This window comes from Stegostoma tigrinum, chromosome 18, assembly GCF_030684315.1.
Source record: "Stegostoma tigrinum isolate sSteTig4 chromosome 18, sSteTig4.hap1, whole genome shotgun sequence".
NCBI classification, from domain to species: domain Eukaryota; kingdom Metazoa; phylum Chordata; class Chondrichthyes; order Orectolobiformes; family Stegostomatidae; genus Stegostoma; species Stegostoma tigrinum.
The window spans coordinates 50427133-50449651 of record NC_081371.1 but is presented as its reverse complement, the minus strand read 5'-3'; the positions used below and the strand labels follow the sequence as shown (position 1 = coordinate 50449651).

At 39.9% G+C, this 22519-nt stretch overlaps 1 protein-coding gene across 6 annotated transcripts in view; it reads right to left on the bottom strand.

The window, feature by feature from the left end:
- Positions 1–22519, bottom strand: part of atp2b1a (ATPase plasma membrane Ca2+ transporting 1a) — a 98727-nt gene that overhangs the window by 34213 nt on the left and 41995 nt on the right. For all 6 annotated transcript variants that reach the window (XM_048548458.2, XM_048548456.2, XM_048548459.2 and 3 more), the window contains exons 4-11: positions 19664–19921; positions 14820–14945; positions 10665–10778; positions 5395–5433; positions 3676–3834; positions 2452–2666; positions 1526–1768; positions 901–1142 (exon numbers count right to left, since the gene is read on the bottom strand). In XM_048548458.2, coding sequence (XP_048404415.2) covers positions 901–1142; positions 1526–1768; positions 2452–2666; positions 3676–3834; positions 5395–5433; positions 10665–10778; positions 14820–14945; positions 19664–19921 — 1396 coding nt within the window. The remainder of the gene's footprint in view (positions 1–900; positions 1143–1525; positions 1769–2451; positions 2667–3675; positions 3835–5394; positions 5434–10664; positions 10779–14819; positions 14946–19663; positions 19922–22519) is intronic.

The following is a 22519-nucleotide window of genomic DNA, read 5'->3' as shown; positions in this document are numbered from 1 at the left end:
GCAGGATTTAATCCAAAGGAGACCACTGTTTTGGTGGCAGTCACATTGGGAGCCACGGTGACCGCTACAACTGCTTATCCCTGTCCATCGTGAACCCAGGAACATGCTAATATATTACAAATAGCTCCAATACTTAGGGGATGCACATTAGGATAGGCTAATGTTTTGATGACTTTCTTAAATTTGCTATATCTTGGCATTTCCAAAGCATTTTCTTTGAAGCTCCAGAGAGCAAACCAAAAATTTAACATGTTTTGCAGAGCAAGTGCTTTACTCCAGAACTATTGCCATTCAGTTCAAACATTTGAAAGGTAACATCTAATGAATCTATTTAGGTGGTAATTAATCTGTAATAATGAATTTGAAATTTTCAGGCTAAGGGAGTTAAAGACTTCATAAGAATCCTGAAGCAGTAAATTAATACATAAAATAGAATGGTTTCATTGTGCAAATTTAGAAATGACTGCCCAAGGATGACATCTAAGTTATAAATCTGAATTACTTGTAAAGTTATTAGTTCTTAGATCATGTGTGCATATCTTGTGTTAGGCATAGAACCAAATATGGAAACGCTGAGTAGTAGCACTCACCACAAATATGCTCAGTTTAAGTTTCATATTCAATGTATACAGTACTGAGAAAAGGTCCAAGTAACCCTGTTTAAATAAAAACCTTAGCCTCAAAAAAAGGAAGCTTTCATTTATTAAGCAAAAAAGTTCAAGTTAGCTTTCCAGGCTTAAATGTTAGAGGCAACCTTCCTTCCCAAGTCTAGTGGAATCCCTGAAAAAGGCCAAATTGCCAGTTGGAAGGTCAGTTTAATGTTCGCTTTGGATCATTGATCAGATCCCTGTTAAGTCCCTATACAAGAAGCCACTACACGATCATGTAGGTTAAACTTACTTTTTAAGAACAATCTCAGAGGCACCCTTACTGAACATTTGAAAACTACCATCAGGGCTCTTCAGAACTGTGCTCATAGATTTTCGTGCAGAGTTGAAGGTATAAACCTTGAATAGTTTCTCTTCTGGAATTTCATTCCGTATTGCCTGGTAGTCTCTCTTCAAAGCCATGACGAAGCCCAGCAAGGCACATTCCGTCTTATTGCCAACATGACGTGGCAAGCCACCTTCTTTCTCAGGAGGCTATAAAATTAGATCAGTAACATTTAATATACTAAATCTTGCAGAATTTGATCCAAATCAGATGGAACTGAAAATATGATCTTTTATCAAAAAGTATACAGTTATTACATACTGCAACAGAAACTAATCTTATTAAAAAACAGGACTAAAGGCCGAAGTGTTTTTTGAATTACCAGCAAGCCATTCAAGAATGGTCTCCGATTAGGGCACTTGAATTCAGTTGAATTACTTCAATGTACTGTACTCAAATAATATCCTCTTTGGTTCCAACTGTGATACAGTATAAAACCCCTATACAGAAACCTCAGTTCTAACATATACTGCATGCCTGCTATGCAAGAATCTTGCATCATCACCGGATGTTTAAAAAAGTCCCAACATACCAGTATCTTTGTAGTGTATGCAGAGTTTACAGCTAACCCAGCAACAAGTTTGTCCATAATATTCTCAGGAAGAGACTCTGGATCCGGAATCATCTTGTAGTGCCGATCTGCTACATATGCTTGAACGACAGTCATTCTGTTCATTGTGAGGGTACCAGTTTTGTCCGAACAGATAGCTGTTGCATTCCCCATTGTTTCGCAGGCATCCAAATGTCTGACCAAGTTATTATCTTTCATCATTTTCTGTATTTGGAAGGATGTGATCATTAGCATCCAGTTCAAGAATGTGTATCCAGAGCACTAGCTTTTGACAGAACAATTTTAAAAAGGGAAACCATTTACATTAGTTGTGACTATACTGGGATTCACATTTTTTGCCAAATCACTAGTGGTTAAAGAAAACTGCAACTCATTAGTGACATGCAGTCAATTCTAAGACCACTCAAAACAGATGGTTCTGAAGCACAAGATGCAATTAGGTTTGAACTGCAGGAAGGGTAGCCATTTTGGAATGCACAAAACCCATGCGTCAGAATGATGATTGTACTGTTTGTGGAACCCCAGAAGCAGCTGGGGAAAAGCACACTACAGAAGTAGAAACTTCTATTTTTCAAAATCAGGCTGTGCCCACAGAAAGGTAAAGAGAAAGATTAGATCACAATGCAATGACTCCCTAGAAGATGCATTTTGACAACAGTTTAGAATAGAAGTTGAGTTTAGCTATCTCATACTGTTGGTCATCTAGTCAGTTATTCCTGATACAAGTCACAAGACTTACATTATTGTTACTCAAAGGTAGCTGCTGCATATGGAATAGACACAATAAATCAAAGCTTTAAACTCAGGTAAAGTGAGGAAGAGCTTACGTTAAGCAAAAGAAACAGGCTAATAGTCACAATTTCAGTTATATTTATGTAATGGCTTACCTTCACAGAATAAGCCAAAGATATTGTGACTGCAAGTGGGAGACCCTCTGGTACTGCCACAACCAAGACAGTAACACCAACGATGAAAAATTTAACAAAATACTGAATGTAAATTGGAGTACACTCAGTTAACCAAGGACGTTGCTGGACCCAGAATGTATCAATCACAAAATACAGAACAAGAATGATAACTGTAACAGCAGACATCACCAATCCTATGGAAGAAAAGCAGATCAACAGTATTATAACAAGTCAGAGACAATGGAATGTGAAATGCTGCTATACACTGCTTCATTCAAGAAGCTGTAAAAGCCACTGTCTAATAGTGGTAACAGGTACAAGACAGAATAGCTCAACCTTATTTGTTTGACTTATGAATGAACATATCAACTAGCTATAAAGTATTCCAAAGTTACCAGTTAAATATTTTGATAGAGGCATGGTTTGAACAAATTTAAAAGCAACACAAGTTTTCAAATATCTCAAGCAGTAGTGCTGAACTGATCCTCAGTTGGATTTGTGCACTTCAAAATTCTCTAGTTTTAGAAAGTAAAACATTCACAGTTCTAAGCAAGCTGATCAATTCATGTTAGTTATGGAGTAGGAATTGTATAGGGTTGTATGCCAACACTTAGGTGTTGGGGTCAGCCAGGATAGTGCTGACTATGTCAGCCTCAAGTAAATCTAGAGAATTATGAAGCTTACCAGAGTCTTGGCAGCCTTTCAAATGGTTACATGCTGGTTAGTGTGCACAGAGTTAGTATCCAAGCCTACATAAAACTATTTTGTTGTTCAGAGTGTAAGAAAATCATCATTTTTCTACAATCTTAGTTTTATCCATATTGGTTAAATGGAATTCAATTCAGGTTAATTTGTTTGTATTGATCTACATCAACTGAATTTGAAATTACTGTCACAAAATTGTTATGTTCCCAGTGGACTAAAACTAACTTTTCTAGTGTGTTTGTATAGGGATATAGCTTCAGATATCAAATTAATATCATGCAGCAAGAAATGAAACATCACATCCACGTAATTCTACAAAGAAACTTTCAGGATTACAAGGCCAAGTTATTGAATGTCTTTAAAAGACAGATAGATTCTTGATTAGTAAGTCTTAGATCACAGGGAGAAGGCATGGGGTTGAGAAACATCAACCATGATCAAATAGCCTAATTCTGCTCCTACATCTTATGGTCTCACGAAAGTGACAAACATTCATACCTGCTTTACCAATTTGAACTGCCAATTTTGTCAGCTTTCCTTGGAGCACAGACTTCTCTTTCTTAGGCACATTTGTTTTCTTTTTCTCAGAAGCATCCTCAGCCGCCTCATCACTTTTCAATGGCTGCATTTCCATAGCTGCTCCGTCCTGAGCTTTAGCTGGGGATTAAAAAGTTTAAAATTGTCATTGATCTTTTAAAAAGGAGTCAGATCCCCTAGTTGAAGAGTGTCTGGAATTCTAGTGGCTAGCCACAAAAAGTTACCTTGTTGATCAAGGAGGATACAATTATCTTCGACAAAAGGCAGGAGGTGGTTTGCCAAGAATAAAAGGAATTAGTCAGAAATGTCTGACATTAGAATTTGCCTCTCAATTGGAAAGGCTGGTGGTGGCCCAACATGACAGATTTTGATGGTAGGGAGAGAAAAATTATTCCCTTGGACAAGTGAGTCAATAACTGTTGGCTAGATTTAAAATAATTAGTATAAAAGATGTATGAGGGGAAACAAAACTTTTTAAACCCTTACCAAGTCTCAAAGATAAATGTTTAGATTTAAAAGACATCAAGGGGGTGTGGGGTAGAAAGCATTGAGACAAACCTATCGAATTGTGGAGCAGACTCAAGTGGCCTACTGCTGTTCTTAATTTCTGTCAACCATAGAATACACTACCCAAACAGATGGCTAAAGCTGACTCAATTTTGTTTTAATACAAAGTTGTATGGAACAGAGTCTAGGGGAAGACCATTACCCATTTCAAGTACTAGCAAACATTGGGCTGAATAATCCCCACTAAATGAATTAAGTTACTATAACTCATGCTGCAGTTATGACTAAACAAATTTAAATACACAACTAAAATGAAGATTACCGTGACATGCTACATACTTGTTGGTTGTATGCTTGCAAGTAAACTTCTCATGTGAAAATGGAATTTAAAAACTCAGATACTGAATTATTTAGCCACTGTAGGTATTTTAAAGTGCAGTTTTAGATAAAAATTTAAGAATTGAGGGCCTCAAGAATGTTAACTCAAAGTTGTTACAAAGGAATCAAGGCTGCTTAACAGTCTTACTAGGCACAAATACATGTAATTAACAATTTGAGATTAACCCTACCATAAAATTCATGGTCTCAATCTTAGAGCTCAGAGGCTGTCATTCAGCCAAAATGCATCCAAATGGTTTCTTTGAAAGCACAATTTGATTATATGCACACATTGGAAACTACAGTCTACTCAGTTCTAAATTCACCACTAATCAAATTTGACAACCAGTGCTGTTACAGTTCTAAGTATTAACTGTAAACTCTATTCAGAGAGGTTTCACTGGGGTAACTACTGAGGATCTGCAGCCGCCTCAGAGGCTGTCAGTCATGATTTGGACCAAAAAGGGTGGCCCATCAGGGAACAAACAAGGCAAACTTGTCTTGAAGTAATCAAAAATAATGTTTGCTAAAGTAAATCTGCCATGTCAGGTAGTTTTTGAATAGTGTTTAAATGTTATAATTAAATTGGAAGAATTAAACAAGGACATTTTTCTAACACAGCAAAGCTTAGTTGTCCCTTTTCTTAGAGTCATTTACTCATCTTAAAGCTGAAAAGCTAACTTCTGAAGTTAGTTAGTAACTCTTTTCTAGGTACATTTTCTTGAGTGTGTGTGTGTTAAGGCCAAACAAACCGTACCATTGATCCTGCCAAGGCTGCATAAAACATTTGCTTACCTTTGTTGCGATTTTCTACAGCTCCATCTTGCTTTTTGTCTAAAACAAAACCAAAGCAATTTATTAACTCAGCTTATACGTTTCCTAACCATGAGCTATTTAGTGATACAAATGGGAATTGATCATCTGAATGAACTGAACATTTGCCATCAACTCAAATTACCAGGTTTCAAGCTCTCATTTTAAAAAGGATTCACATGTACGATGAGGCTGGAAAAGAGGGAAAGTCTATAGCTACAAACAGCAGCAGTGGAGCAGGAGCAGATGAGGGCATGAAAAAGGCAGTGCAATTAGTCATTCATGATTAAAGTTGGTTTTAAGAATGCTGCTACACAAACTATTAGTATGTAAAAGTACTAAAGTATTCAGACAACAGGTTTGAGGCACAGTGGTAATGTCCCTACCTCTGAGTCAGAAGGCCCAGGTTCAAGTCATACCCATCCTAAAGGCATCAACACACCCAAACAGGTTGACTAAAACATCTACAATGGTTTGAACTGCCTTTTGCAATATTTAATTAAAATCTTGCCAATGTGAAGTTAAACCCAAATTGACAGTAATGAAGAATGAGCTTGAGTAGTGAGCTCATGATTTGTTCAGTGTTTTTATTGGTGTGCCCAAGAACTTAGTTCTTCGAAAAACAGTGAGAAGGAATATCTTGAAGATAATGGTGATATAGATAGTTTCCAGATGAGCAATGGGTAAAAAGGTTATTGAAGTAGTGGGACATGGAGCAGTCAGAGCAGCCAGAGCAGCCATGATTTTATTGAATCTATCGCAGAGTAGGCTTGAGGGGATCAGTGGCCTACCTCTGCTCTTAATTCATGTTTGTTTTATTGGCAAAAGAAAAGATACCCAGTCAACAACTATCAGCTGCTTGGGAATTACAAAAGGAGGAAAAATAAGACTAGCTCCAGATCCACTCAAAAGCATCACAAAAATATCTCCTGATGCAAAGGTTTAGGATAGCCAGTAGAAAGCATTAGGTCCTACTGCAAAATTTTTAAGCTTAATTTTGTCTGTGGATTGAATTATGAAAAAGGACTGGTTTTGCAGAGATCCAGGGAAGAACTGTAGTAAATTTACTGAAACAGACATTCTCTGTTGAGATAGTTGGAACTGCCAGTGGTGGAGAATCAGAGATAACAAAGTGTAGAGCTGGATGAGTACAGCAGGCCAAGCTGGAAAGCAGGAAAGCTGACGTTTCGGGTTTGGACCCTTCTTGATAGTCCAGACCCAAAATGTCAGCTTTCCTGTTGTGTTCATCCAGCTCTACATTTGATTTCACATTTACTGTTGTTTTGCAAGTGTGGAGAGATGATGTAAAGAGACAACATTGCACCATTGTGGTGAGAAACCCTCAGACCCTCAGGGGTGGTGGTTTCTCTCTAGAGAAATATCCAAAAAAAAGTTAAATGAAACTGGCTGTTTCCTTCCTGCAGTTGCTGCTTTTAACCAGACATCAGCCTGTTTGTGCCACTTCAACAGAATTGAGAATTTAATGTTGCACTGGCCTACATTTGTAGCCAATGCACATAGATATTGTGCAGTCCAAAAATCAATTCCTCAGATTTCTAGAGTTTGTTGCTGACATTCTTCAAAGTAACTCAGCAAATTAAAGCGTCCTGCAAATCAGAGTACAATATCCAAATTTGACTTGGCTGCAGTCTCCTGTCAGCAAGACTAGTAACCACTGACAGAAAATACTGAGCACATTAAGTACTTTCCATTAAGTACTATGAGGAGTGACCATCTAGGTAGACTTAAGTACATGATGCCTACCATCCTCAGAAAGAGAACAGAAATCACATCACCAACCCAAGGAAACCTAAAGAGATAAATAGAAAGTGGGACATAACACCAGCACTTCATTGGAGGCTCACTGATGTTACCTAGAATGGTGACGAAATGTCTGAAAACTAACCTTCCAGCTCAGCTAGCAAACATATCCAGAACATGATGCCTAGTTACATGCTTGCTAAAGCAATGAATTTGTACAAATTCAGCAACTGATTCAATATTGGACTTCCTTTTGAAAAAAATTCAATAATCACCCAGAAAGAAACCAATTGTCAACATTAAGGCTAGTCATATGAGCACGTTCCCAATGGGTACAGATTGGGACCACTTAAAAAGAAAGCATTGACCCTGAACATTTAACAGACCCCACTGTATGGTGCAAACACAAGATAATCCTTTTAACATTGAGATTGATGGCAGGAGGAGTGTGGATGAAGGGAACGGTATTATTGTTCTGGGGGAAAAGGGTTGACAGCCAAAGAGTAGGAGTTGGCTAAGACAGGCAAGGGCCCTGTCAACTGCTTTAGTGGTGTTCTTTTGGGGCAGAAGGAGAGAAAGAAAGTTAAATTAAGGCAAGCAATCTACCATATATTTTCCTGTCTTTGAGCTGACGTGCCTACATCCCAAGGGCAAGTCTAATGTTGCATCATCCTCTAGTTTCCCCATCACCAATATCAGCATGCCACAAGGACTGTTCCCTCTAAGACACCCTGGCTCACTCCTCTTCGTCTCAACACTTTCCTCGCTCCCCATCATGGCATCTGCGATTGTATGGAGATAAGGTACAACACTTGCTCATTCACCTTCTCTCTTCAATGTCCAAGGCCCCAAAATGCCTTCTCGGAGAAAAGCGGTTTTACTTTTACTTCTTCCAGTACACAGTCTGTCCCTGCTGCTCACAATGCAATCTTCTTCACATTGGCATGGCCAAATGTAGTCTTAGTGACTGGATTTGCAGAACACCACCACTATATGTAGGAATGACTTCAACTTTGCAGATACTTGCCATTTCAAAAGAAACCACTTTGCTTCCATGCTAACATTTCCATTCTGGTCTGCTACTGTTCAAAGCTCAGCACAAACTGGGGAAACAGCAGCATTTCACACTCAGGGACTCGGTTCCACAACTGCAGAGCATGAGATATCCTCTATTTTCATTACATTCCTCCATCCCCTCATTGACTTTGAGAACAAAGTGGGCCATTTTCTCTTTTTACACTTATTTTCACCCAATTCACACTATTCTCCTTCACCATTAGCACAATCATTTTGTCTTTTGATCTGGATACCCTCAAGTTGCTCCTCACCATCATTAACCCATTGACAACATTAAAACGCAAACATTTTCCTGCCCCTTTCACATGTGAAGACAAACTATATTCACACCACTGATGGTGCCAGACCTGGTGAACTTCTCCACTTGTTCCGAAGCAGTATGAGATCTAAGGGGACTTGATAGGACAGATGTTGCACAGGAATGACAGGAGTCCAAAACGTTGTATCTACAAGATGCACTGCAGAAATTGACCAAGGCCCCTGAGACAGCATCTTCAAAATCCACAACCACTTCCATCTAGGAGGAAGACGGCAAGGGCAGCAGGTACGTGGCACCACTACTCCCTGCAAGTTCTCCAAGCCACTCATCTGGACTTGAAAACATCATTCCTTCAGTCGCTGGGTCAAAATCCTGGAATTCCCCAAGGGCATTGTTGATAAACCTAAAGTATGTTGAATGAAACAGTTCAACAAGGCAACTCACCACCACTGTCAAGGTGAACTAGGAATAAATGCTAGCTAGCCAGTGACACTTGTACCAAGTGAATACCAAAAACTGTATTCATCTAGGACAGGTGGTGAAAAATATTTCTGAAAGTCATTAGAATGTGGAATTCTGTCAGAAGGTGGAGGAGTCAGTTGATAAGATTAGGGAGCCCAAAGGGTGGATTTTTTTTTGAGGGGGATGGTAGGGTGGGAAGAGAAGGTGACCGAAGAGATAATAGCACAACCACATCAGCCATGAGTTTACCGATTTGTGGAACAGATGATTGAAAAGCCTCAAAAATCATGTTCCAATATGCTTGCAAGAAGTTATGTGGAGTGAAGTACAGAAATGATATCCTAGCTCAGCACTAGGTAGTCCTGTTGGAAACATTTTGCCTTGTGGGTTGGGGAGTTCAAACATTATAAAACTCAATCTTAATTTAGGCCACTTTGCAGCACTAAAATACTGTGCAATCAGGAGAATCATCTTTCATACAAGGATGGTGCTACTTGTACACAAGTGGATCAAAAAAGTCTGTGGTATTTTCCAATGAATAGACAGCAGTATAGTCAACACAAACAATAGCTTAACTGGTCAGTAAAATGCCAGTTGAAAAATACTGCCCATGCAGAATGGTGATATCACTTGCAATATTTTGGTACTAATGGTACATGAATGCACATTATACTGACGTTTGCAGTTAAAAATGGCTCCAACAAGGTGCTTTGTCTAGACAAATCTAAGGATACATTCCTTATTGCCCAGCATACTGTTAATAATCTAATGGCAGTTAAAGGGGTAGATCAGGAAAGGAGATGGAACCAGTGGTATTTTTCCAAGTTTCAGTCAAACAATTCTGCAATGCATTGAAAAGGAAGTCTCAGCTGGATTTGCAATTAAGACTTGCATTTGTATAGTACCTTTCATGACTCCAGGATGTGGATCTCATTGTTGGAATCTAGTAACTTAGTTCTTTAAAACCTTGCAGTCAATTTACAATTGCAAGTGCCCATAAACATGCGACAGCGACCAGTTCTAAATTGGTTGAATGAAGTACATTAGGTGGTAATGTCAGGCAAAACAGACAAATTGGTGAAAACTGCATGCAAACTATAAGTACAATAAATATACTCCAGGGTCTTTTCTTCCAGCAATCAAGAATCCTAAATAAGACCATGTGCTTTCACAAATGTTCCAGGGTCCCTTAGTAGCTTGGTTATAAATCAGTGCAGATCTCAACACTGCGAAGGTTATTCAACATACCCTTGACCATCACAGGAAATTGCCATTAAACGATTTTTGTGTTTCTCCCCCTGCCAAAAAAAGGTTTCTGGCAAACAGAACATTTGGCCAGTTTATTTAGACCTGATCAAGAATAGTGCAATTACATGACCTTACTCCTGATATCTGGAGGACAACCAAAATGCAGAATAATTACTTTTGAATCTTGGATACTCCAAGATTGAAAGCAGAACTACAGCACTAATAAACAAATAGAAGGCAAGTTGTGATAAGGAAGCATTTTTCCCCCACAATCCATAACCTCAGCTTAATATCGAGCTCAAGATTATACTGTGATGAAGAATGAGACTAAATTCTTGTACTCATATAATAGGTATATTTCAAAAACTCCTTGGTTAACTATTTCTACACCAAGTCAAACTGTTGCCTCAATTGAGAGGTTAAAGAACAATGCAATCATACTTACTTTTCTTCTCCTCCTCTTCTCCAGATCCAAGCAAGGTGAAAATGATTCCAGTTTGAGAGTTTACGCCAACAGCTGTGACTACCATTCTTCCAGAACCTTCCATGACATGGGTACCTGAAAGTAATTTCAAGTTAAAGCTGGCCATGGCTGCTAAGTGTTTAATAGTTTATTTCATTACTGCATACTGTTAATTTAGGGGTCCAAGCCCATTAAACCCAAGGCTGGAGAAACCAATGGTTTCTAAACGATGCAGTTGCTGAGACTGAATAATTCCAAATCAGTTTCACAAGTGAGTAAATTTACTGCATTTAAAAAAGGTACAGTTTATATACTAGAAATCTAAGCTAAAAGAACAGAATTATCAATGAGCTTGTAGTTCAAGTGTGGTACATTTTACACAGCAGCTAGAATGTTGGACTATGTTAATATAGGTTTCCTACACCTATAGAGATTTGCAGATGGAAGAGACATTAGAATACACAGGTCAGCACCAACTTCAAACAGAATACAGAACATGAACACAAGCAAATGTAAACAGGATGGGTTACAAGATGAAACATTTAATTTCTAGAAGAAATGTTAAGGCATGACCTCTGAAGCAAAAGCAAAATAAACAGACACTTAATTCAAATTGATAGTTCAGTGGGAAGATATTACGTTTTAAGACGATAAGAACAAAAGTTTTGATCGCAATTGGGTGATGAATGTTTGGAATTATCACTAATTCTTGGAGAAAGTTGCAGTGTAACAATATGCAGCTGAATGCTAGGCAGGGAAGGGAAAAGTTGTTACAGAATCTCACAGCATGGAAACCGACCCTTCAATCCAACTAGTCCATGCTGACCATAATCCCACCCACCTGCTCCTGGCCCATATCCCTTCAACCTTTTGTCATCATTTACCTATCCAAATGTCTTTTAAACACTAATGGTGCTCACATCCACCATTTCCTCAGGAAGTTTCTTTCACATGAACCACTGTATAAAATACTGCCCCTACGGTCTTATTAAAATCTCTCTCAACCTAAAAATGGTCCTGCTGGTCTTTAAATCCCCCACCCTCAGGGATAGACGCCTACCACTAACTGTATCAATATCCATGATTTTATGAACTTCTTTAAAAGGTGATCTCTCAAACTCCTATGCAGGGATCAGGACTAACAGCACAATCAGTTAAAAGTAGTCACAGGATTTTGCTGCCATGTCTGCTGTGAAAAATCAGACCAGGAGGGTTTTAAAGAGGCTCAATGAACAGGTTTAAAAGAAATTGTGGCAGACACAATAAGTGATAGTTTCTAAATATCCCCAAAACATGTTAAATGGTTGTGAATAAATGTGTGAAAGTGTCATTGAATGCTATTACTGAATCAGTTGTTGTCCATTGACAAAAACAGTAATGTATTTCCACATCAGGGCATTTGTAACAAAATGTGGAAAACTAGCAGGAGGCAGTTTCCCAGAACTGCTATTCTTGTCCTTCAGAGGAAAGAATTCAAGTTTGAATGGGCCAAAGAAACCCAGGCAAGGTGCGCTGCAGCTCAAATGATGGGATAAAGCAATCATGGTGTACTTGTTTTGGAGTGTTAAAGAACTGAATTGCACTGAGCTGGATGGTGTGAAGCTTTGTTCATTGCTGTAGTCTGGGCAAGCAGTATCCTACACTTCTGATCTAAACTTTGTAAACAGTAGAAAGAGTAGAGTCAGTTGGAGAGTCACCTGTTATGGACTGGTGATCCCAAATTGTTGCAGCCATTGACTAAGTGCAGTTCCCAATATCTATCTGGGATTGTTCAATGAGGGATACCAATGAATGGTGTAGTGTAAAGGTGAAAGATTTATATTTTATCATTTACTTTTAAGTTTGGATTTTCAATGCGACTGAAGGGCAAAATGATTAATTCACCAGTATGTCTTTAGCCATGAAGATCCTTAAAATATCTCACAGGCAGCTTGTAGAACTAGAGATTTTGCTTACATTTGGAATTTAAATAGCATGAAAGGTATGCTGCAAGTTTTAGCAATTTGAACTTAGCAAAAACACCCATAGGTGGAAAGGTTTTATATGGGACAAATTTAAATGAAGCAGGATTGAGAGGATAAAATACCTTGGTCAGCAGTTTAATAATAATTCCATGTGTTTGGAATAACATCCTGTTCAGGTTATTTGAAGCCAGTGAACATATAAGCATATACAAGTTCCAAGAGGCAGCTTGGATTTTCTGGACTGGAGGAGGAGTGAAAGCCACAGTTAAGCTGTGCAAATGCAGGGGCTAGAGAAAGCATTTCTCCTCTGGTATAGGATTTTTAAAGGAACACTAAAATCTTTAATGTTGTGTTATATTAACTAGAATAAATCAGACTAGCTACGTATGTATTTCATTTAATAAACTTGCTTTGTATTAAAAACCATTCTACAACATTTAAAACAAGCCATGAGACTACCTCACTGAAACCAAAACCGACAAAATACAATCAAGTCAGATCTCAGTTTGGAATTTGATTTGTTCAGGAATAGCAGCCAGGACCATAATTTCAAGGGAAGACAATTAAACATTGGAGATAGCTAAGTTTAGGGTCAGGATATCACTTCTCATTGGAGGTGTAAAAAATTGGAGCTTGGACTCTTTTACCCAAGGAGTTGTGAATGGAACTCCTTGGAATAGGCAAACATCCCCACAAACTGAATGATGGAAGACAGCTCATTGATGAAACAGGTGACTTGGATAAGATCAATGAACTCTTGGGTTCAATATATTAACAGCTGCTCTGCTTTGATAATACTTCATACTGGAAGGATTTCAGTCATCCAGACTCCAAATTTTTACTACCTTCATACCACTCAAACGCAGCCCTGACATCAAGGACAGTTACACTCATGCCTCTCCAGAATTCAGTTCTCATCAATACACAAAAAAGAGCAAGAGTAAGCCATTTAGTCCTTTGAGCCAACTCTGAGATTGATCTTCTGTAATACCAAATTTTTGGTTTAGGCTATAATGTGAAATTGTTTCTGGCAAGGCCCAAAATGAGCATTGAAGGTTGTAGAAAGAAAAACTTCACCACACTGTTCAACTGCACACCTATTGGCGATTCCAATTTTGTTCTTTCCAACTCGTTTGTGGAGAACCAGCATGGACTCAACTGGTTGGATAATTACTGCAGAGGTCATCATTCTGAAATTGTATTTGCAAGAATCAGGGCCTTGACACTAGCCCCAAAGTTTCAGTAAAACAGACTCTTGGCAGAGGTATCTGGGAACCTGAAAGTTTCCACACCTTGGTATTTTGACTACCTTGTAAAACTTGAATAGCTGAACCATAACCACGACCCAAAAACTTGGATGCAAACCGATGACCAACCAAACTGAAGCCTCATTTACAAGACTTTTCCATCTGCCCACAGCTGTCATGAAATTTCATGCAAGTCAGCAAGAAATTGGTACTCAAATTATGAAACTTTAAAACTAATCAGCAGAGGACAACTTCCTTTTCCTTTAGAATATCTACGCGGTATGTCTGCTTTTGGATAAAGTGGATATAGTTCTCATTCCGGATCATAGTTTAAGATTTTAAATTGCTTTGCTACTTAGGAATGTTTTGTTTTGCACTGAAAAAAAGTTAAGAAACCTGGTAAAAGTCTCAGTATGACAAGTATTGATCATTTGGATGGATGAATCCAAATATTTAAAACAAAAACAGTGGAATTCATGGGGTTTGAGAGGCTTCATTATGATTGCACTCCTCCACAGCTATAACATTTGGCTTTTTCTTAGTCTACCCCAAAGTGGTGGAGAACGTAACATTTTAACCTCCAATAAATTTGTAAATAAGGCTAATATTGGAACTGTCATTTAGCCAGGCCAGCTCCTCTAGAGTAATTTCACCACATTTATAGGCAGAGTTTTACACCCAAGTTTCTGCCTAAAACCACACTGTTATAGCTATGTGAATGTCTAGTTTTATTGCTCCTGCCCAGCCTTCCAATCCATACAGGCAGTATCTTTCCACACCATGAGACAATTGCCTGCTTTTTAAAAAAAATTCAGGAAGCAGTTTAGATAGATTTGGAATCAACTTCATATTTCAATTGGAGAATAAAGTGTGTGGTCTACCATGCTTATTGTTGGTTCAGTATCTTTTATGCTGTATCATCTTACCAGACAAGAGTAGTGGATCTCTCTCTGGGCCTTTCTTCACATGATCTGACTCCCCAGTCAGGGAGCTTTCATCAATCTTCAGGTCATTACCATGAATAAGCACACCATCAGCAGGTAGGAGGTCACCTTAGAAGCCAGAAAGTAACAAATTAAGATTGTTAACCCAAGCCACTACAGCTCTGCTAGTTCTATTATGTAGAGCCATTCATTTTGCAAAGCAACAATTGAGACAGTTTGAAGGTGGCACAGTGGTTAACACTGCTGCCTTACAGCATCAGGAATCAGAGTTTGAGTTCACCCTTGAGCGACTGTGGAGTTTGCACATTCTCGCCCCACGTCTATGTGGGTTTCCTTCCACAGTCCAAAAGATGTGTAGAATAGGCAGACTGGCCATGCTAAAAATTGTGCCATGTTCAGGGATATGGAGATTAGGTGGGTCATTGGAGGGAATGGGTCAGGGTAGGATGCACCGAGGGTCAGTGTGGATTTGTTGGGCCGAAAGACCTGTTTCCACACTAAGGATTCTATACTAATTCAGTTGAGGGGGAATTTGCAGATGATTACGTTCCCATTTATCCACTTCCCACATTATTCTGGTGATAGAGGTGACGAGTTGGAAGCTGCTGCCAAGGGAGCCTTGGCAAAGTTCTGGTTTGCATTGTGTACTAGTGTGAATCATTACCAACAGTAGCAAGAGTCAAGGTTCAGGGTGGTTTTTTGAGTTAGAATGTTGTTCAATTGCAAGTCACCTGACTAAGCAGCCGTCACACCAAATGTGTTGCAGATGGTGGACAGGCTATTGAGATGCAGGTGAGGAGCAACTTACCGTAAGGCATAGGAGTGGAAGTAGTAAGGCCATTTGGCCCACAAAGTCCACTCCGCCATTTAAATCATGGCCGATGGGCATTTCAACACCACTTTCCTGTAGTCCTTGATTCCTTTTGAGATCAAGAATTTGTTGATCTCTGCCTTGAAGGCATCCAACGTCCCAGCCTCCACTGCACTCTGCGGCAATGAATTTCACAAGCCCACCACTCTCTGGCTGAAGAAATGTCATCTCATTTCAGTTTTAAATTTACCCCCTCTAACTTTAAGGCTGTACCCACAGATCCTAGTTTCCCCACCTAACGGAAACAACTTCCTAGCGTCCACCCCTTCTAAGCCATAGATTATCTTGTAAGTTTCTATTAGATCTCCCCTCAACCTTCCAAACTCTAATGAGTACAATCCCAGGATCCTTAGCCATTCTTCATATGTTAAACCTACCATTCCAGGGATCATCCGTGAGAATCTCCGCTGGAGACGCTCCAGGGCTAGTCTGTCCTTCCTGAGGTGTGGGGCCCAAAATTGGACAGTATTCTAAATGGAGCCTAGAGCCTTATAAAGCCTCAGAAGCACATCACTGCTTTTATACTCCAACCCTCGAGATAAACGACAACATTACATTTGCTTTCTTAATCATGGACTCTACCTGCAAGTTAACCTTTAGAGAATCCTGGACCAACACTCCCAGATCCCTTTGTACTTCTGCTTTGCGAGTTTTATCACCATTTAGAAAACAGTCTATGCCTGTATTCTCTTTTCCAAAAGTGCAAAACCTCACATTTACTCACACTGAATTTCAGCCATTTCCTGGACCACTCTTCTAAACTGTAAATCTTTCTGCAACTTATTGCAATTCCAGCCTCTGACTTGCTTTATAGCCATTGTAACATGGCTAATCCATGTTCCTTAACAGTAGCAATTTGCATTTATTAGTTGGTGGTGGGATTCAGTAATAAACATTTAATTGAATGTAGAATGGAGATTCTGATCTGAGATGGCCATTGCAAATACCTGCCACCATCAGCCAAAGCCTGAATTTCACTCAGGTCTTGCTGCATGGGGATTGGTAGAAGGCGCAACAACAATTAACGCTCAGCACCAAATGTGATTTTAACTCCAGGCCTTAAGATGGCAGCAAGACCAGTGATGAGGCAGAGGCCAGGTGGGCCCTAGGAAGCCAAGGAATGGCCTCCAATAACCATAACCATCTTGCCTTGTGCAAGACATTATTCCAAAAGGAGAACTTCCCCAGAATCCTATCAACTTCAAATAAACAAGGACTCTTTGATACACAGTCAAAACATCAAGGGTACAACTCTTACTTTGCCTCAAATGAGGTTTTATCCATCTTTGGATGGAGACTAAAAGGAGTCTTGTCAAGACCTAGTTGTTCCTGGCAAAATCCAAACTGGGCACTGGTGAGCAAGTTATTGCTGAACAAGGTGTCATTTTGCAGTACTGTCACAGCATTTTCACAATTTTTGATGACTGCACAGGTGTTTAGAGGAATAAACAGCTAGGTTGGATTTGTCCTGCTTTGCAGACAGGAAAGAGCTGATGACTTTCCACTTATTGTAGATGGTAGTGTTACAGTTATACTGGATGAGTGTAGCTAGGGGTGCAGAGCACCCTGGAGTCCATACCTCAAGTATGATCTTTGGGGTATTGCTAGGGCCCAAAGCCTCAAATGGTATGGCTTTCAGCCATTGTGTAGAGTGAACCAAATTGCTCAAGATCTGGTATCCATGAAGATCCATAATGCTGTGATGTCACTATGCTGCCACGACTGGAGATGCTCTGAATTCCTCCAGAGGATGGGTGGATTTGTTCAGCCTTCCCCTCGGTTTATTTGTTTAATTGTCCTTCGACCCTCTCAACAGGGAGGTATACTGAGCTTTAATCCATGTTGTGGGATCACTAGATCTATTGCTTGCTACGTGTGCTCTGCAGAAGTACCACTGCATTAAAAGTTCACCAGGTTGGCATTTAAGTATGCCTTGAGCTGCTCCTGGCACATTCATTTATACCCATGATCTCTTGCTTGATGCCAAAGTGAGGGATATGCCAAGCATCAAGGTTGAACATTGATGGCTTAGTGCCTCAGACACCCAGATGAGCAGTCACCTGTTTGAATTTAGCCCATTTCAGCATGGAATTTCTGCACAGAGGGTAAATTCTCAATAAGAGGGTACTTTATGTTCACAAGGACTGGGCAGTCATCCCTCAAACACAGTCATGACTACAGCAAGTAGATTGGGTCAGGGTGAGGTCAAATATTATGCTTGCTTGTTGCAAGCCTCACCCCCAAATTGTGTTTATGTCCTTCAGGACTTGACCAGTAGTGCTAAGCCATTCCTAGTGATAGATATTGAAGGCCCCAATTCAGTACATTCTGTGCCCTTGCCACCCTCAAATATTTTTTCCTAGCAGTGGTCAACATGGAGAAGTACTGATTTAACATGCGAGCAGTACCTGGTAATCAGCAAAAAAGTGTTTCCTTGCCCATGTCTGACCAGATACTATGAGACTCCATGAGAGTCTCACATCAATGTTAAGGTCTTGCAGCACAACTCCTGCCTGACTATTTACCACTTGCTGGGTTTTTCCTGTCCTGCTGCTACAGGGCAATGGTAGTGTTCAAGAGACACAGTCAAGGTTGACATGTTTGTCTGTAAGAGGGAGGACATTCAGCTAGAGGGCTCAGAAGATTTACCAGGATGTTGCTGGGAATGAGGGTTTGGAGTTAAGACACTGAATGGGCTGTGATCTTTTTCACTGGAGCATTGGAAGTTGAGGTGACCTTAGGAGGTTTATAAAAATCATGAAGTGTACAGTTCAAGGTGATTGGCAAGTGTCTTTTCCCCCAAAGTGGGTGATTTCAAGACAAAGGAGGAGATTTTTTTAAACTAACAGAAGATAGATTTAAAAGATAATAGGCAATTTGTTTTTTTACAAACAGTGTGGGGAATGAACTTCCAGAAGTGGTAGATACAGGTATAGGTGAGAGTGTATGAGATATTTGGACAAGTACATATGAATACAGAAATATTCTGGAATTAGGGCCAAACACAGGTAAACTGGACTAGTTTAGTTTGCGATTATGGTCAGCATGGAACAGTTGGACCAAAAGGATCTGTTTCTGTGCTGCATGACTATGACAATGACTAAGTGTTGACGAAAAAATATTGAGGTTAGGGTGGGCTAATAAACAACAAATTTTGAATCATTTTAAGAGTAAGTGAAAAATGAATCTTCAAGTATTCAGTGTTTAAGGCCTCAAACAGGATCATGATGATTATAGCAGACAATTGTGTAAAAACATGGCTGAAGCAGCTCTGATGCAGAGACCTTATCTGGTGATGGAATCAGTGTGACCTTTACCGCATGGAACGCACTTAAGACAAAGCAGTGGGGAATTTGTCAAGGATGAGACTGAAGCACACAGTCTCTGGGAACAAGATGGGGAAAATGATGGATACTTGATTGGTGCCTTTGCCATTTGTGTGGAAATGCAAGGTGTTTGTCTAAACAGGCAGAATGGTGGCTCAGTAATTAACACTGTTGCCTCAGCACCAAGGAGCCAGGTTAGATTCCACCCTGAGGCAACTGCCTGTGAAGTGCGCACACACACACACACATCTGTGTGGATTTCGTTCAGGTGCTCCAGTTTCCTCCTGTGTTTGTTGATTACCAGCCCAGCAATTACACCATTATGCCATTGACACAATGAAAAGGCAATGCTCAATTAGAAGCTAAATCCTAAATATATGCACACACATGACAAATGCTAGGAGGAAGAAACCTGGAGATCACACATTGTCTGACCAGGTAAAAAAGAAACTTAGCCTTCACGCGCATTTTAATTAGCCACCAATCCCACACATCACTCGCTGCTCCCTACCACTGTCATGACAGTAACATTTTATAAAATAAAGAATCTTTACTTTGAGCATTATGTCATTCAAATCTTTTCAGATTCTAGTTGTTTATAGAAAAAGATGCAAAAAGTAGAAAATTACCATATTTAACTTGTGCAATGTCACCAACCACCAATTCTGCCACAGGAATCTGGATAACTTGACCACCTCTTATCACCGTGAATTTCTGCTCTTGTTCAATTCGATTTTGCAGACCTCTAAATTGTTTTTCTTTACTCCAGTCATTGAAAGCTGTAACTAGTACCACACATATAACTGAAACAAGAATTGCAACACCTTCGATCCAACCAGCTTCTGATTCACCTTCATCTTCAACGCCACCTGCTGCTGTACCACACACTGCAGAAACAAGAACAGGTTATGAAAACAGGGCATAAAGATCCACACACACTTATTGCAGAATGATTTCACAAGTCCCATAAAAAAAATCAGATTCAAATCATTCCAATTGTATCACCCCCCCAAGCGGTGATAACAAACACAGGGGACCAGGGACAGGGGGTAAGGGAAGGATCGCTCCAAGTATAAAAAGGAGGTTAACACTAAGACAAGATCAAGGTAAATCAGCTATAATCTAGTTAAAACAGTTGAGTGGACTCCACAGCCGTAAAGGCATACAACTGGCTCTTACTTCCAATGACTTTTCTTGTTTAGAAAAAAGACAGGAAGTGATCAATCACCATGCTAGTTTGTAAAAGGTGACAACAGCTTGAATTCATAAAACTAAAACTCCTCATGAAGGCAATGAATTGGAAATTGTCAAAATTTTGTTCCTTCTCTTAGGAGTTCAAGTTATACTTCATGGTAGAAGCAATGTGATTTTGCTGATATTCTGCTTGTGCCTCTAGAGAGGCCAGATTTATATAGTTGTCACTTTACAAGGAGTGGTGACTGGGTGTGCTAATATTACAGCAAGACGTACAGGCTCATGCTAAAGCCAAATATACATATCAGGAAGCAACTCAGTAAAACAGTTAGCATTTTACAGTTGACAGCCTGTAATGAGATTTGTGAAAAGTCTGAGCAACAGGGAGGCTGAATAGGTTGGGGCATTTTCTCTGGAGTGTCAGAGGCTGAGGGGTGACCTTAAAGGTTTAAGGTCATGAGGGGCACGGTTAGGGGAAAAAAAGAGTCTTTTGCTTGGGGTGGGGAGTCCAAACCTAGACGGCATAGGCTAAAGAGAGGGGGAAGAATATTAAAAAGACATAACAGGCACCATTTTCATGCGGAGGGCAGCGTGTGTATAGAATGAGCTGTCAAAGTAGGTGGAGGCAGGTACAGCTAGAACATGGATGGGTACATGAATAGGAAGTGTTTTAGGGATACGAGCCAAATGGAACTAGATTAATTCTGGTTCACATCCTGTCATTAGGGAAGGAAACTGCCATCCTTACCTGGTCTGGCCTACATGCAACTTCTGACCCACAGCAGTGTAGTTGACTCAACAGCCCTCTGGGAAATTAGGGATGGGCAATAAAATGCTGCCTAGCCAGTGACACCCTCATCCAGCTAATGAATAAACAAAAGATTTTACTGTTTTGCTCTTAATTCAGATTTCCAGCATCTATGGTATTTCATTAAAAATACTGTGTTTAATTGCAGCTAACAAAAATTAAGGTACATGCATGGACCTACCAGTTTGACATGTTAGGATATTTGCACTGCAGATGTTTGAAGCAATATTTCCATTAAAGCAGACTTTTACATAATGGATGGCTCCCCAAGAATAAATCTTTGCAAACTAGTGTACAAATTGCAAAACAGTGATAGATCAGCAATGGGGCTCATTTAGCCTTTGCAAGAGTACTTGCTTACTGATGGTTGATTTTTCCCCAAACCTAGGTCTGTAAATTATGTACAATGGTTATATACATAATGCAGGAAGTGAAAGTGTCACCTTATAAAAACGGCTGAAGGGAGTGGTTTACTGATAACTGCCAATTATTTCAGAAGTTTTTTTCAGTCTGATTTAGCACAGAACAAATTTACATGCAAAAATGTAAAAAGGAGACGTAGGTCATTTGGCCCCTCAAATCTGCTCTGCCATTCAGTGGTAGATCTATTTACAGTTCAAATCCCCTTTTCCAATTACCCTGGACTGAGATAGCACAAACTGCAGATGTTGGCGTCTGAGGCAGAAGCAATATAGTGGGTAACGTAGAGCAGGAAAACTGCTGGGAGCTTGGAAGTGAGGGTCTGGTGATAGGTGAGTGCAAGTAGATGTAGATGTAGTTGGGATTGGTTAGTGAGAAGGGTAGGGCAGATAAGATAGGGAAGAAGGGATGGACAAAATTTTGACATTTCAGGTTTACACCCTTCATCCCAAAGCTGCTCTGGAGATGTGCAAATAACTCGATCGGTGGCATTCAAAGTGAAATATGGTAAAAGCACATTTCTAGAAAAGCTGAACCTGGGCACTCAATTTTAAGTGCATTTTGTCTTAAGACAAAAAAAAAGTAGTGTTGAGGGTTGTGCAACTTAATTTTCTGCCTCAGGAGGGTTATGAAACTTTGAAGGTGGAGACAGCATTTGGTTTCCTTGCTTAACAAGAGCTTATCCAGGATAGGTCAGGTAGCAGAGGAGCAGAAAAGTTGATGTTTCAGGTTTACACTCATCAGGAGTGGGGAGCTCAAGTGAATGGGGGTGGTGAGGCTGGGGGAAGGCAAGTCGATGCAGGTTGGAGTTGGAGATTTGGTCACTGGGAGGGTTGGGTCAATAGGTAGAAAAAGAGGGGAGGAACAGGTTTTGACATTTTTAATTGAAGGGTGCAACCACAAAACCCCATTTCCAAAGCTCTATTCCCCCTCCCCAGCCTGAAGGTTCTTTGGAGATGGATTCTTAAGGAAACCAAAAACTATCCAGGCTAGGTCAGGCAGAGCAGAGAAGGTGAAATTTCAGGTTTACACCCTTCAGAGCTGGGGAAGGGGAAGGGAGCTT